This window comes from Macrotis lagotis, chromosome X (assembly GCF_037893015.1).
Source record: "Macrotis lagotis isolate mMagLag1 chromosome X, bilby.v1.9.chrom.fasta, whole genome shotgun sequence".
In the NCBI taxonomy this organism is placed as follows: domain Eukaryota; kingdom Metazoa; phylum Chordata; class Mammalia; order Peramelemorphia; family Peramelidae; genus Macrotis; species Macrotis lagotis.
In genome coordinates, this window is record NC_133666.1 from 95,846,770 (window position 1) to 95,860,225 (window position 13,456).

General features: G+C 33.5%; 1 protein-coding gene across 4 annotated transcripts in view; it reads right to left on the bottom strand.

Annotated features, from left to right (window-relative positions):
• Positions 1-13,456, bottom strand: part of PTBP3 (polypyrimidine tract binding protein 3) — a 138,088-nt gene that overhangs the window by 78,779 nt on the left and 45,853 nt on the right. For 3 of the 4 annotated variants that reach the window (XM_074200151.1, XM_074200152.1, XM_074200150.1), the window contains exon 3: positions 11,614-11,755. In XM_074200151.1, coding sequence (XP_074056252.1) covers positions 11,614-11,745 — 132 coding nt within the window. In that variant the 5' untranslated portion in view covers positions 11,746-11,755. Of the gene's footprint in view, positions 1-7,203; positions 7,296-11,613; positions 11,756-13,456 lie in introns of those variants that run through there. The other variant, XM_074200154.1, reaches the window with a different exon arrangement.

Genomic DNA, 13,456 nt, shown 5'->3' on the forward strand with positions numbered 1-13,456 from the left:
CAATTCCAACCTTGCTTCAGCTTGCTTCTCCTACAATATTTGAAGTTTTTCATCTGACCTAATCTGATAGCTCTAAACTAAAATAAAAACCTCAGAGTGATTGTTTTTAATTTTTACTTATATCTTGTTTTTAACATTATCTTCATTTTTCAGTGTTCTCCCTCCCTTTTTCTCATTCAAATAGAAATAAAAAAAAAAAACAATTTCAGCACAAGGAACTAACTTATCAAACCAGTCCTACAGTATATGTAAATGTTCCACATTTACAGGTCCCTCAACCCAACAAAGGAGGGGGAGAAGATTCACATTTAATAACTAAAAATGATTTTAATTTTCAATTCTCTCTTTATTTGGAGCACAGATATCAAACTCCCTACCCCCAAACCTTCAAGAGCTCACAGAAAATCAGATTAAAATATATCCAATAAATGTTTAACAAAATAAATAAAATACAATATAAAATAAATATTGATTTGTGGTTTTCTCAGCCAACATGCAGAGAACTTAAACTAAGTTTGACACCACTGATATGGAACTTTGTTTCAACATGATTATTGATAACTTAAAATTTTTTAAATGCCTTTTAATTGACTATTTGACTATGACTTACTCTTCATTATTTACATATTCCATGTATTTTGTGTCCATCAGCATATTTTCCAATAGATCTGTATCAGTGATACATTGTTAAAATGGTTCTCCCAGCCAAATGCTGATCTCCTTCAAATACTGTGTTGACTTTGCTCATGCCAAAGTTTTTTTACAAGTTTATTTTCAAAGTTTATTTAATATGTATACATATATAACCTATATCAACTTGTTTGCTATCTTGGGAAGGGGGGGAGAGAAAAAAGAAGAAAAATCTGAAACTCAAAATCTTTCAAAATTGAATGTTGAAAATTGTAATTGGAAAAATAAAGTGCTATTTTAAATTTTTTATATAAAATAAATGGCTCTTTTTCTGTTCTATTATTTAATCTATTTCTTGTTCAGTAAAGACTAGACATAATTTGAAAAGAGATATACTCTTTTTCTTTATTCTTTTGATATGACTCTTTCTTCTAATAAGGCCTTAAGATATTAACCTAATTTTTGTTAAACTTCTTACATGATTTCCTGGCATTTTGTTCTAAAGAACATTTGCTCCTAGATCTTGTTTAATAAATGTGTTCTATAATTTTACCTGCCTTCTCAATGGGTAGAGGAAGGGCTAAAGGGAAAGAATTTGTAACTAAAAAAAATGTAAAAACAAAAAAAAAGTAAAAAGTAATTAAGCAGATGCTTTTTATTTTTCTTTTCTATTTTTAAGTAGTACTAAGTATTTTTGAAGATTAATGCTTTATTGTTTGACAATGTCAAGTTCCCTTAACTAATACCTGTTTCATCATTTCTCTTGATACTGTTTATCAAAATAAATTGTATTTTTCCTAGTTCTTAAACCTCATCTTGATAGTTCAATTGACATGGTAATATTATATCTATGTAGATGAATTAATTTAGATGACTATTTTTTTCTATATTACTACAGTTGATCAATGAAGAATCAAATTTTTTTCAATTCTTTATCTCTGGAAAGCATTCTGTGGTTATATACATAAGTCTGAATCATGTCATCACAATTTATTTCATATATAATTTATTATATCTTATAGTTATTTTGAATGCAATTTCTTTTTCTATTTCCTCTTGGAGGGTTCAAGTTACTACTGGATACTCTGATAAGTGTGTGTGTGTTTATTATTTTATTTAGTTTTATAGTCTAATCTGTTGGGTTATCTGAATAAACCTGCATGTGAATGGACAAATAAATGAATGAAAAACCATTATTAAACATTATTAGAGATATCAACTAAAGCAAGGATAATTCATGAACTAAAAGATTCTAATAAAGGATAATACATACTAGGGGGACTACCAGGCAGAGAAATCAGTGGAATAGTTATAAGAAGTTACTGGAAGTTACTGACACAGCCTTCCCAAGAATGATAGTGGCAATATGATTACTATTCTCAAAGCTAGAGTAAACTAGAGTAAAGTAGGGGTAGGGTAACTGAGGCCAGATGTACACAATGCTCACCAATAAAAGTCCAGGACATACATGTAAGAACATCAATATAAAGTAGAGGAGAACAGATGGCAGGGGGCAAAGATGGCCAGCAAATAGTTGCTTAGAGCCATAATTTTATCTCTTTGCCTATGTAATATGATTTATGCCTAGTTTTCCTGATACAAAACCAATCCAGCATTTCTAGTATAAAATAAATCTTGTCATACAATATTAAGTTTTAAAATTACAACAGCCACTGCAAATGATTAATCTGTAGTTTTCTTTCTCTTCTTCATTGTTTCTTCTCTAGCCAAAAACTACTCATTTACCTCAGAATGAGCCTGGTAAAATGTTTTCTCATTTTTGAAACCAACTTAATTGGAATAAGTTGTTCCTGAAATGTTTTATAAAATTTACTTTTAAATCCTCGCACAAAAAAATTTTAAGAATCAAGACTCTTTGTGAATTTATTTCTTTAATTTTTGATTCTGAGTTTAGAGTGTCCAAATTTTTTAATTTTTGCTTTATTTTTTTCTAATATAAATTTTACTTAATTTAATGGTTTTGTTGGTATAATAATGCAAAAATTATTTTGCGGTATTTCTGCCTATATTTTTTCTCCATGTGTTATGAATGCTAATTTATCATTTTGCAAATTTAGGTTTTTTCCTCTTTTTTTAAGTCTAATTATCAGAGATTGGTTTGTCTATTTCTCTATTTTTAAAGTCAGCTCATTTTTTTTATCAGCTTTGTCATTTGTACCTCTGCCAGTTTACAGGCAAGGAAAATGCATGGGGGGGGGGGGTAAGGTGATGTGTCTTTATCCCAGTCCCTAACCAGGAAATTAGTCGTTTATCTAAGTCAACATAACACTGTCTTACAACAAACCATTGCTTCTCCACTGGAAGTCCACAGGTATTAGGCAATTTTGTCTTCTGGGACAGATTTGATTCTTTGCTATATTTAATACTCCATTATTCCAGAATAGGTTCCAGAGAAGGGCACCTTGAGGGAACCTTTCATATAAACATCTTTGCCAGAGGTCCCACAAAAAATCTCTGCCCATTATCAAGTCCAATGGTCTTTTCTCAATCCTCATCCTTCTTACCTCTCTGAAACATGACAATGTTGACCACATTCTCCAAGATACTTTTTTTTTTCCCACTTGTTCTGTTCTGGTTTTCCAATCTGCCAGTTTTTCAGAGTTTCTCTTGCTAGATCATAATCCACAAAGCACACCTTACTTATGGTGTACCCCACATTCTGTGCTGATCTTCTCTCCACACTCTCTTGGTGAACACATTAAAACCTAATGGGCTCAATTATGATCCCTGCACAGAATTCTATTTGATTTATTTATCAGCTCTGGTCTCTCTCCTGAGCTCCATGTTTGGATTTCAAACTCTGTTAGTATATATGTAGAGTATTTTAAACACTCACTGAAATTTTAAGCTTTAAGAGTTTATATTTTATATTTAAGATCATAGGATCACTGATATACAACTACAGTTCTAGAAAAGTAGTTCCCAAAGAGTTTGATCTCAGGATCCCTCTCTTAAAAATTGATGATCCCAAATACTTTTGGTTTAGCTGGGTTCTATCAATTTTTACCATATTAGAAATTAAAACTTAAAATTTTGAAATATCTATTAATATATTTTAAAAATAAATTCATTATATGTTGAAATAGTGTATTCTTATTTAAAAATAACTATTTCCCCAAAAAAAAGATTAAAGAAAGGCATTATTTTACATTTTCTTGAAAATTAAGTGTCTGAGGTCTGATTTGAATTCAGGTCTATCCATTGTGCCACTACGCAAACAACCTAGGTATCGAACACATGGTGAACACACATGTATGCACGTATATATATTAAATGGAGATTTAAAGCAAAAGGACTAGGCTTTACAAGAACTGGGAAAGGTTTCATGCAGAGGATGGAGCTTTAATAGAGACTTGAAGGAAACCACAGAAACTGGAAGGTAAAAAACAATTTTTATTCTTTAAGCAAATGTAAAAGAACCTATATATGTTCGTAGTCTCAATAAAAGTTTGGCAAATTTCTCTGAATGAATATTCACACACAGAAATTACTTTAAACAAGACCATGTCTATATTATGAAACTACGGTGAGATTTGACCAGATTCTTTTCTCCTTTTCAGATTTAAATTCTTCTACAACAAATATCAGAAGAAAAAAAATCTCTAAAGGGGACAGTTATTTTCAAATGACTACAAAAGGTAAATCTAGAACAAATAAATGACAGATCTAAAACAAGTAAGTGAAATCACTCAGAGGACAGATTGATGTTTCTGCTATAGGAAAAAAAAACTCAAATGAGAAGCTTTCAAACCAACTGGAATACAATTTGAAATAGGGCATTTTCGAATCCTGGAAATATTCAACTTTCAAAGATACTACAAAATAGAATTCTTGTCTGGAGTACGAAATCTGACTATTCCAGGAATCTTGCAGTCAATTCTAATAATTCAACGGAGCAATTTCTTGTTTTGTTTTGATTTTTGCAAGGGATGGGGTTAAGTGACTTGCCCAAGGTCACACAGCTAGGTGATTATTAAGTACCTCAATACACATTTGAACTCGAGTCTTCCTGACCAGGGTCAGCGCTCCATCCACCGCGCCGCCTAGTTGCCCTGCATGGTGCTGTATCTAATCCCCCCCTTTTTGAATCTGACCTTAATACTACTGCTTTTACTATGTCACCAAAAACATACAAAGGCAATCAAATCCAAAACTCTTAGCCTGATGTCCATGATTCTTCACAATGCGATCACATTTTAACTAATCATTTCCCAATATTTACCTTACCTTAACCAATTTTTATTTCATTAATCCAAAGTCATTCCAGTCAATTCAGTACTGTAATAATCATCCAAATACACGATTCACTCTTCCATCTAAATCTTTTGATTCATAATATGCTAGCTCCTTGGCATTATCTTCCTTGGTTCCTGTCCAGACCCTCCCCCTCCCCATCAAATCCCACACTCAAGCCCACAATGATTTATTTTCTAACTATTTCTCTCCTACAGCTCTAATTATATATTCCACTCAACCTGATACATAACTTTTAACTGTTTCATTTGTTTGTGTTTTTCCTTTTGAGAATGCTTCAAACTCTTTACTAACATAGTAAATGCTCAAAGCAAATGTACTAATTGAACTAAATTAGAAAAATTAAGACTATAAAAATTTTTTAGGGAAAAATAATGTAATTAAGTACTGATTTGTTTTAAAGTTTAAAGGGAAGAGCATTCACAATAACTTCACAATTGCTGAACTTAACACGACTATCCTTCTGTGTGTCTTTTCTCCTTCTAAAAAAGAATCTCAAACAACAAAATGTAGAAATGTTTTCTCCTTTAAATGTCAACCTTTAAACTATTAGGGCAGCTAGTTGGTGCATCGATCCTGGAGTCAGGAGTTCAAATTCCGTCTCAGACACTAAATACTTAGCCGGTAAGCCTGGACAAGTCACTTTACCCCATTGCCTTGCAAAAAAGAAAAGTTTGGGAAATTGCTGAATCAAACAATAATATTTTAATGGAATACTACTGCACTGTAAGGAAGAACAAATCTTAAGATGATGGAAAAAACATAGATTCAGATGAATTGATGCAGTCAAGAAAGACCACAAGAACAATATATAAAATTCCTATTAACAATGTAAATGAAGATAACATTAAAAGACAACAAATTTAGATTGAATATACTGAACATAGCTGGTAATGAATTAATGAAGTTCAAGCATATGTAATTCTTTTAAAGAAATAGAAAACTACAAAAATGGAATGCTTATCAGTTGCCTTTCACACCCACTCCATAAATATTGATTTACTTTAAGGCTTTGTATTGATGAACCCTCTTCCCTTTTCTCTATACTCTCTCCTGGTTCTCATTAAAAAAGTTATCTGCTAGCCATCAGGTTATCAGTCATTAGAATTGAGATTATTAGTCTTTACTTGTTACTTGTCAAAGAGAAATTATCATTTATCATGGACAGCTAAAGTCCTTTCCACTTCCAAGATTCTGTTTCTATGACATTTTTACTTGGATCACTTGAAGTTATCTTATGGTCAACTGGTCTAATGACCTTAAACAAGTAAAAAGCATTGTATTTACACCCTTAGCATCAATATACTCATTTGTCCAAACTAAAGTCTCTTGAGTTCAGTAAAAAAATCAAGACTTGACTCCTGAGTTTTGTACTCTTTCTATTAATCATGCTACTTTTACTTTGTATATCTCTGTTACATATCTTAAAAAAAGAAAAATGTGATGGAAAGTGAATATCTGGAGAAATCTGCCAAAACTTTATTGATACTTTGCTTAAGTGTGAATTCAAATATAATTACTTTAAATCTTCCCAGGACAAGCTCCTCCTACCAGACTCCTACATTAACTTTGAAAGCTTAGCTAATTTTTTTTTAAACATTGATCTCTTTGGCTGTTTACTTAGTTAAGCCCATGGACCTATTCACAAAATGTTTTTAAATACATAAGATTACCAAGAAGACTAATTCTATAAATATAATTAACATATTTTTTGAGAGCTAGTTAAGTGTCTGAGATCAGATTTGACTTCAGATCTTCTTGACTCTAGGGTCAAAGTAATTTACTGTGCAACCTAGCAGTCCTTAATAATATTTTTTAAAATCTAGATTTACAGAGTATTCTAGGTTAAAAAAAAAAATCCTGGCTTAGGTCAAAATGATACAATTAATTTCAGTTTATTTAACTTCAAGTTTCATAGTTCACATTATATCTACAATAGGAGAAGGGGAAAGGAAATCACTGCAGTACACCTAGAATGAAAGCAAAGGATGTTTCATATCCTCAAATCAACATGATCTTGTTGAACATCCTGTACTCAATAATCAAAAATCCTAAAATGTTAGAGCAGGAAGGGGCCTTAGAGATTATTTAGTCTAATCCCCTCATTAAATTTATTCATTTAATAGATACCAAATAATAGAAAAATAATGGGGAATAAGAACTAGACCTGTGATTTCACTGGTATAGTGAGCTCCATGAATGAGGAAACTCCCTCTCTACCAGTGCAGGTTGGCACCCTCTCTGCAACTTAACAGTCTTACAGAGTTGCCTAGGGCACTGAGAGGTTAAGTGACTTACCCAGGGTCACACAGTATATGTCAGAGGCAGGACTTGAACCCAGGTCTTCCTGGCTCCAAGGCCAGCTCTCTGTCCACTACGCCATGCTGCCTCTCCAAAAAAAACAAAAAAATATTTTATATATACACATATACATTCATATAAACAACTTTTAAAAATAAATTTCATTGTAACAAAGTTTTCACCTATTTTCAAGTCGCAATAAACATTCCTCCAGAGTTTACAGTCTTCCTATATTTCAGTAGGAGAAAAAAGTGAAGGATGCAGAAAGTCTGGGATATCTGGCCACCAGAGATTCCAAGAATTATATGGCATGAGTCAGAAAAAATGAGGGCCCACTTGGATTCAATGGTTTATTTCAGTCATGTGACTTTGGAATGATATCTGCAATCACTGTGAACCAAAAGAAATATAACTACTGTACTTCTTGTAAAATCTAGTATAATATTCTAATGCAAAAATTAGAGATCTTAAAAAAAGAGAAGAGTTATATGTGAAAGATGCACACCATACACTAAGTTATCTGTCTTTATCTTTTTTCAACACCAATAAATGGTGTTCTTTTGTTGCCCCATAATTTTATGGTTCCAAAAGAGTTGAAAAGGTTGGTTAAGGTTTGAAGGAATCAAGGGTGATTATTGTCACTAAGGGACATCAAAGCACTGCACTAAATACTGGGAATTTAAATAAGCTTAAATTCTAACTGGGGAAAGGGAAAAAAAGACTACATACATAGTTGTACATTATTCAAGGAATGGTGAATTCACAGGGATGGAGAATGGAGCCATAAAGGAGATAATGATCATGCCCATTCCAGAAGCAACGGTAGCATTTATTTGATTAGTATTTCCAGTGGATAAAGAGGAAATAAGAGTATATATTTGATGACACAAAAAAACCAGTTATTAAGTGTTTACAATGTATAAAACAGGAAGATAGTGTAGTGAGAGACTAGGGAGGGCAGGTCAAATGCAGTCTCACCAGTTGTCCTTCTTCTCCTTTCTTCTGTGTCATTCTTCCTCACTACATGTGAATCATTCCTATTGATTCAACTGCTCATATGCTCCCAAATCTATAGATCTAGTTCTGTCTCCCCCCAAATGCAGTCCTGCTTCTCCATTTGTCTCTGGCTGTTGACAGTTATACCATAATGTAACATTCATATCTCAAACTCCACATCTAAATTGAAATATTTAATCCAAACCTACTTTGCCATTTTTATTGAAAACACCATCATTTTTTCAGCAAAGACTGATGCCTTTGACTTGTTCACTCTCCCTCAGCTTCCCACTTCCACTAAATTTCCAAATCCTGTCAATTCTACTCCCAATCAAGACATCAATAAGTTTAGTGTTAGACTCTAGATAGAGATTCAAAATGAAGGCACTCCCTGTCTTGAGGAAGCTTACCTTGTGCTAGAAGGACATATGTTCACAGACACATACTATATAATTTTTAAAGAAATAAATAATGATGGCAGGAAAACGTACTAACAATTGGGGAAAGTGAGGAAAGGCATTTTGAATGCAATGCATTTGAGCCTAGGAAAGAACTAGAGATTTCAAGAGACAAAGTCTAAGAATAGAGATAGAAAGCAGTAAAAATATAAATAGAAATACATTCTCTCTGAGTTTCAGTTTCCCTTGTCACATGTGAGGTTGTGGACCTGCAGTCCTCACATTCTACAATCTTCCTTGTCTTTTCCAATTCTACCTCTACATGATCATAAGACTAGACTACCTCGAACTGTTTAACCCTTGATGCTCAGTACTTCAAATCTTCTATTCCAGTATCCCCATGTCTCCAAAGCTCATTCCATTCATAACATTCTTCAATTCTCAGTCCCTTCACCTCAGCAAGGCTCAGTTTCCCACTGTATCAACTGAAATCCTTAAATTGAATGATTTCTAAAGCTTTGGCATTCTCTAACCCTCATGGTCTTCTCCTTGAGGATTTCTCATACCTAAGTTCTTTGATTCAAAGAGTTGTAAATTCCTTTCTTGTGTGTCCTACTTTGTACCTTGGATACTTTCACTTCGTCCTACCTGTCCTGTACTGGCAATGAATGCTCACAAGTTAATCTAGGTCTTTGCTGGTGTTCAACAGGTCTACCTTTCCCCAAATAAACTCCTCAATTCTCCACATATCCAGTTCAAACCTCTTCTTCCCTCTCCAAAACAACTTCACAACACTTCTCATATAATGTGGATAGGCTAAATACAAGAGTTCTTGATTATAAAAAATTTCCTTTTAACTTCTATTTATCAGTGCTCTATAAGCTTAATTCCAATGCATACATGTATTTACAAGGATAGAATACCTTTTAAAATTATTCTCTCAATCTAACTTCACTTAATTCATACCACAGCATATGTAAATCAATCCAAATTATTGAGTTTTTAATAAATTCAAGCAATTTACTGAATCTAATGACTCAAATAAAAATGTTCATTAAACAATTAAAATTGTCAACGGAACTATAAACTTTGATTAACTAGAACTCTAAATAATTTTTAATATGTCTTTTAGAGAAAAGAAAAAGAATAAAAATTTTTGATTAAATAACTCTTTGATTTAAGTTAAAAATTGCCAGTGTGAGTTAATTAAGGACAAATTCAGCTCGATATATATTTCTGGAAAATCTTTTAGGAAAGGGAAAAAACCCACCTCTACTAAAACATAAAAATTAGTAAAATTTTTAACTAGAAACAATTAATATTTTAAAGTTTTAGATTGTTTAGAAAATTTAATCTATTTTATCACCATATCCTTAAATAATTCTTCAAACAGTGAAACATATATAGACATTGAAGCTATTTATAGCAATTCAAAAAATGCTCCACTAATATTCAGACAAATTCAAATTAAAGTAACTTTCATATCCATTAGATTGGCAAATTACCCCCCCCCAAAGAGAAGGAAGATGACAAATACAGGAGCGAATACAGGTAAACTAGCATGTTGATGTACTATTAGGGGAGCTGTGAATTGGTACAGTCACTCTGGAACTACATCGTAAAGTTACTAAAAAGTCCCTTTGACCCAGGGATACCACTACTAAGACTATATTTGAAAGACATCAAAAAAAAAAAAGAGGAAAAGGTTCTATATGTACAAAAAATATTTAAAACATCTCTTTTTATGATGGCATTGTATTTGAAATTAGAAGGGGAAGACCATCCCTTGGGGAAAAATAAAATAAAGTATATTAGTATATTTAATACCACAGTTTGAGATAAAAAATACACTTAGAAAACATTGAGATACTCCTCTGAGAAAAGAGGCAAAAAAAAAGTTTATTTACTTTTCTGAAGAGAAGGGCACACTCCAAGTCCCAAGGAGCTGCCCTAAACTGACAGTCAAGCAAAATTATATGGCCTAACATGATCCCCCTCCTCCTCCTCCCTAACTTATCTCTCTGTCAACTCCTGGGTTAGTCTTCAAAGTTACATTCTACTCATGAAAATCTACCCCTAGCAATAATGAAAAGAATGAAAGGTTTTCATAAAATATTATCTCATCATCCAGATTGTGAGAATAACCTTCAGGATTATAACTATCTTAATGAACTACTGTCTATGTTTAATAAAAATAGGTTTATCATAAAGTTATGAACTCGTCTTGGAACGCAAGGTCTTTCTTAGGAAGTCTATTATACTCCCAGTTAGTAAAAATATTATCAGAAAACAGGTGGTGTTACAAATCTCATCTAGAATGCAAAGTCTGTCTTCTAAGAATAATGGTTTATTTTTCTTAATATTTCTTAACCTGGAGAAGACTTCATTAGGAATATTAATGCTAAGAAGGTTTTATTGGAAATATTCCACTCATGTAGAAAGCCAGAAACTAGAATTTCTTTACTTCTCGAAAGGCTTTTCTTTCATTAAAAAAATCTTTAGACTAGTTGCTATTTATTTATTGCAAAGATATCATGGTGAAGAACTTAAGAATAGATAACAGGAATTTCTTGTAGAAAAGTTTCCTGATTAGTTGGACTAGCTCACATTTAACACAAAGTTAATATTAAGAATCTATGACTGTGAGAAAGTAGAGTCAAATGGCAAAGTGGTAAGAAGTAATGTGGTAAGCTGCCTTCCACAAACTCCTCCTCATTGATCTAGAAAATTCACCAAACCAAATATTGACAGGAACATTTAAAAAAAATTACAATGATTAGCTCATTCAGCCTAATTCAGCACTGGGAAACACATAGGAAGGTCTATAGAAAGCAGGACCAGGGTTGAACCAAGAATACATGTGAACAGAGCATTCCAGCAGAGGAGTAAGTGTCAAGGAAAAGAAGGTCCCAGTCTCATGCCAAGCTGGGGATTGTGACAGAGGGAAACTGACAACTTTACCACCATCTATCCAGTTGTGCATCACAGATACAGGGCAGAATAATAAGAATACCTGTACATAGGGGTGGTGTTCCCAAGCCAGGAGTCCCTGAGTGGTAAAATGAGAAAAGAGGAAGTTCAAAAGTGAGCAGCATCTGTGATTTGGCTCAGATCCCAAGCGCAGAGCAGGGTTTCCTTTTAACATCTAGACCAACCTGCAAAGAATAATCAAGGCAGGAAATTCAGACCAAAGAGCAGCCTATAACTGTGCCACTCTGGACCAATACAGCTTTTCCACCTGGCTGAGTTTAGACAATGCTACTAGTTCTCAGAACCAAACCTAGGTCAAGAACTTATAGATCTCAAACCAGGAGAGCTACCTTTGCCCTGGATCAGGGAAGCAATGATAGTCCAGGTCTCCAGTTCATCCATGAGATCCTAGAATAACACAATACATTCAGTACCCCAAGAATGAAACAACAGGCCCAGCCCAGATCTTTCCTCCTATGGCAGAGTCCAGCCCTAATATCAAATCTAAAGTGAGAAAGTAGGCAAGAAGAATTGTAAAACAAAAAAAGAATAGCACCACAATGTGTTACTATGATGGCAGGAATATACGAGGCACAAACCACAGAAGAGAAGGACTCTAAGACATCTATAAACAATGAGAGAAAAACAAAGCTTGGGCACAAACTCAATTAGAGTTCCTGAAAGAGTTGAAGCACGAGCTTTTTTAAAAAGGTTTAAATGATTATATAAACAGAATCAGAGCACTTGAAGAAAAAATTGGAAAGAAAATGAGAGCTAGGAAACAAAGAACTGGAAAAGGAATTAACAGCTAGGAACAGTAGGTTTAAAATCTTGTCCAAGCAACAGACTTCATAGAGAATATTGACTTCTTGAGGCAAGAAGGAATATGCTGACACAAATAGCTGAAAATATACAAGAAAACATAAGGTATCTCATGGTAAAAACAGTATGTTTAGAAAAGAGATCAAGGAGAAATAAAATAAGAATCATTGGACTATCTGAGTACAATGTCCAAAAATAAAAGACCCCTAGAGGGGTGGCTAGGTAGTGCAATGGATAGAACACCAGCCCTGTAGACAGGAGGACCTGATTTCTAATCTGGCCTCAGACATTTAATAATTACTAGCTGTGTGGCCTTGAGCAAGCCGCCTGACCTCCTTGCCTTGCAAAAAAAAAAAAAAAAACCTTAAAAAAAAGAGCCTAGATAGTATAGTTAAGAAATCTTAAAACTGTCCAGATTTCTTAGAACCAGAGGACTAAGTAGAAACAGAAAACATCTAGTCATTTCCCGAAAAGAACCCAAAAATGTTAACTTTAAGAACCATCACAACCAAAACCCCATTTCCAAGGACAAAGAAAAAAAAACAACAAAAACAACCTAAAAGAAAAAATTCAAGTACTGAGGAAGTCAGGATCAGACACACTTCAGCAGTCAACACTACAAAACAAAGGATAACTTAGAATATGAAATTCCAGAAGGCAAAGGATGATATATAGTCAAGAATAAGTTGCCCAACCTAACAGTATATTGCTAATAATTTTTGTCCTTCATTTCAAAGAAGACCTCATGCCATGACAAGCACTGAATTGGATTTGAGTGAAGGGATACTGCGCTAAATTCACTTTCTCCTCCAGAGTCATCTGGATCCAAGGCAATTAGGATTAAGTAACTTGCCCAAGGCCACACAGCTAGTTAAGTGTCAGAGGCTGGATCTGAATTCCTGTCCTCCTGTTTCCAAGCCAGTGCTCTGTCCACTGTGCATAACACTACAGAGGGAAAAAAAGAAAAAATAGAACCTTTAATGAAATAAAGGCCTGACAGTCATTCCTGCTAAGACCAGAGAAGCAAAAAACTTTGAAGATCAAACACAGGATGAAAAAGAAAC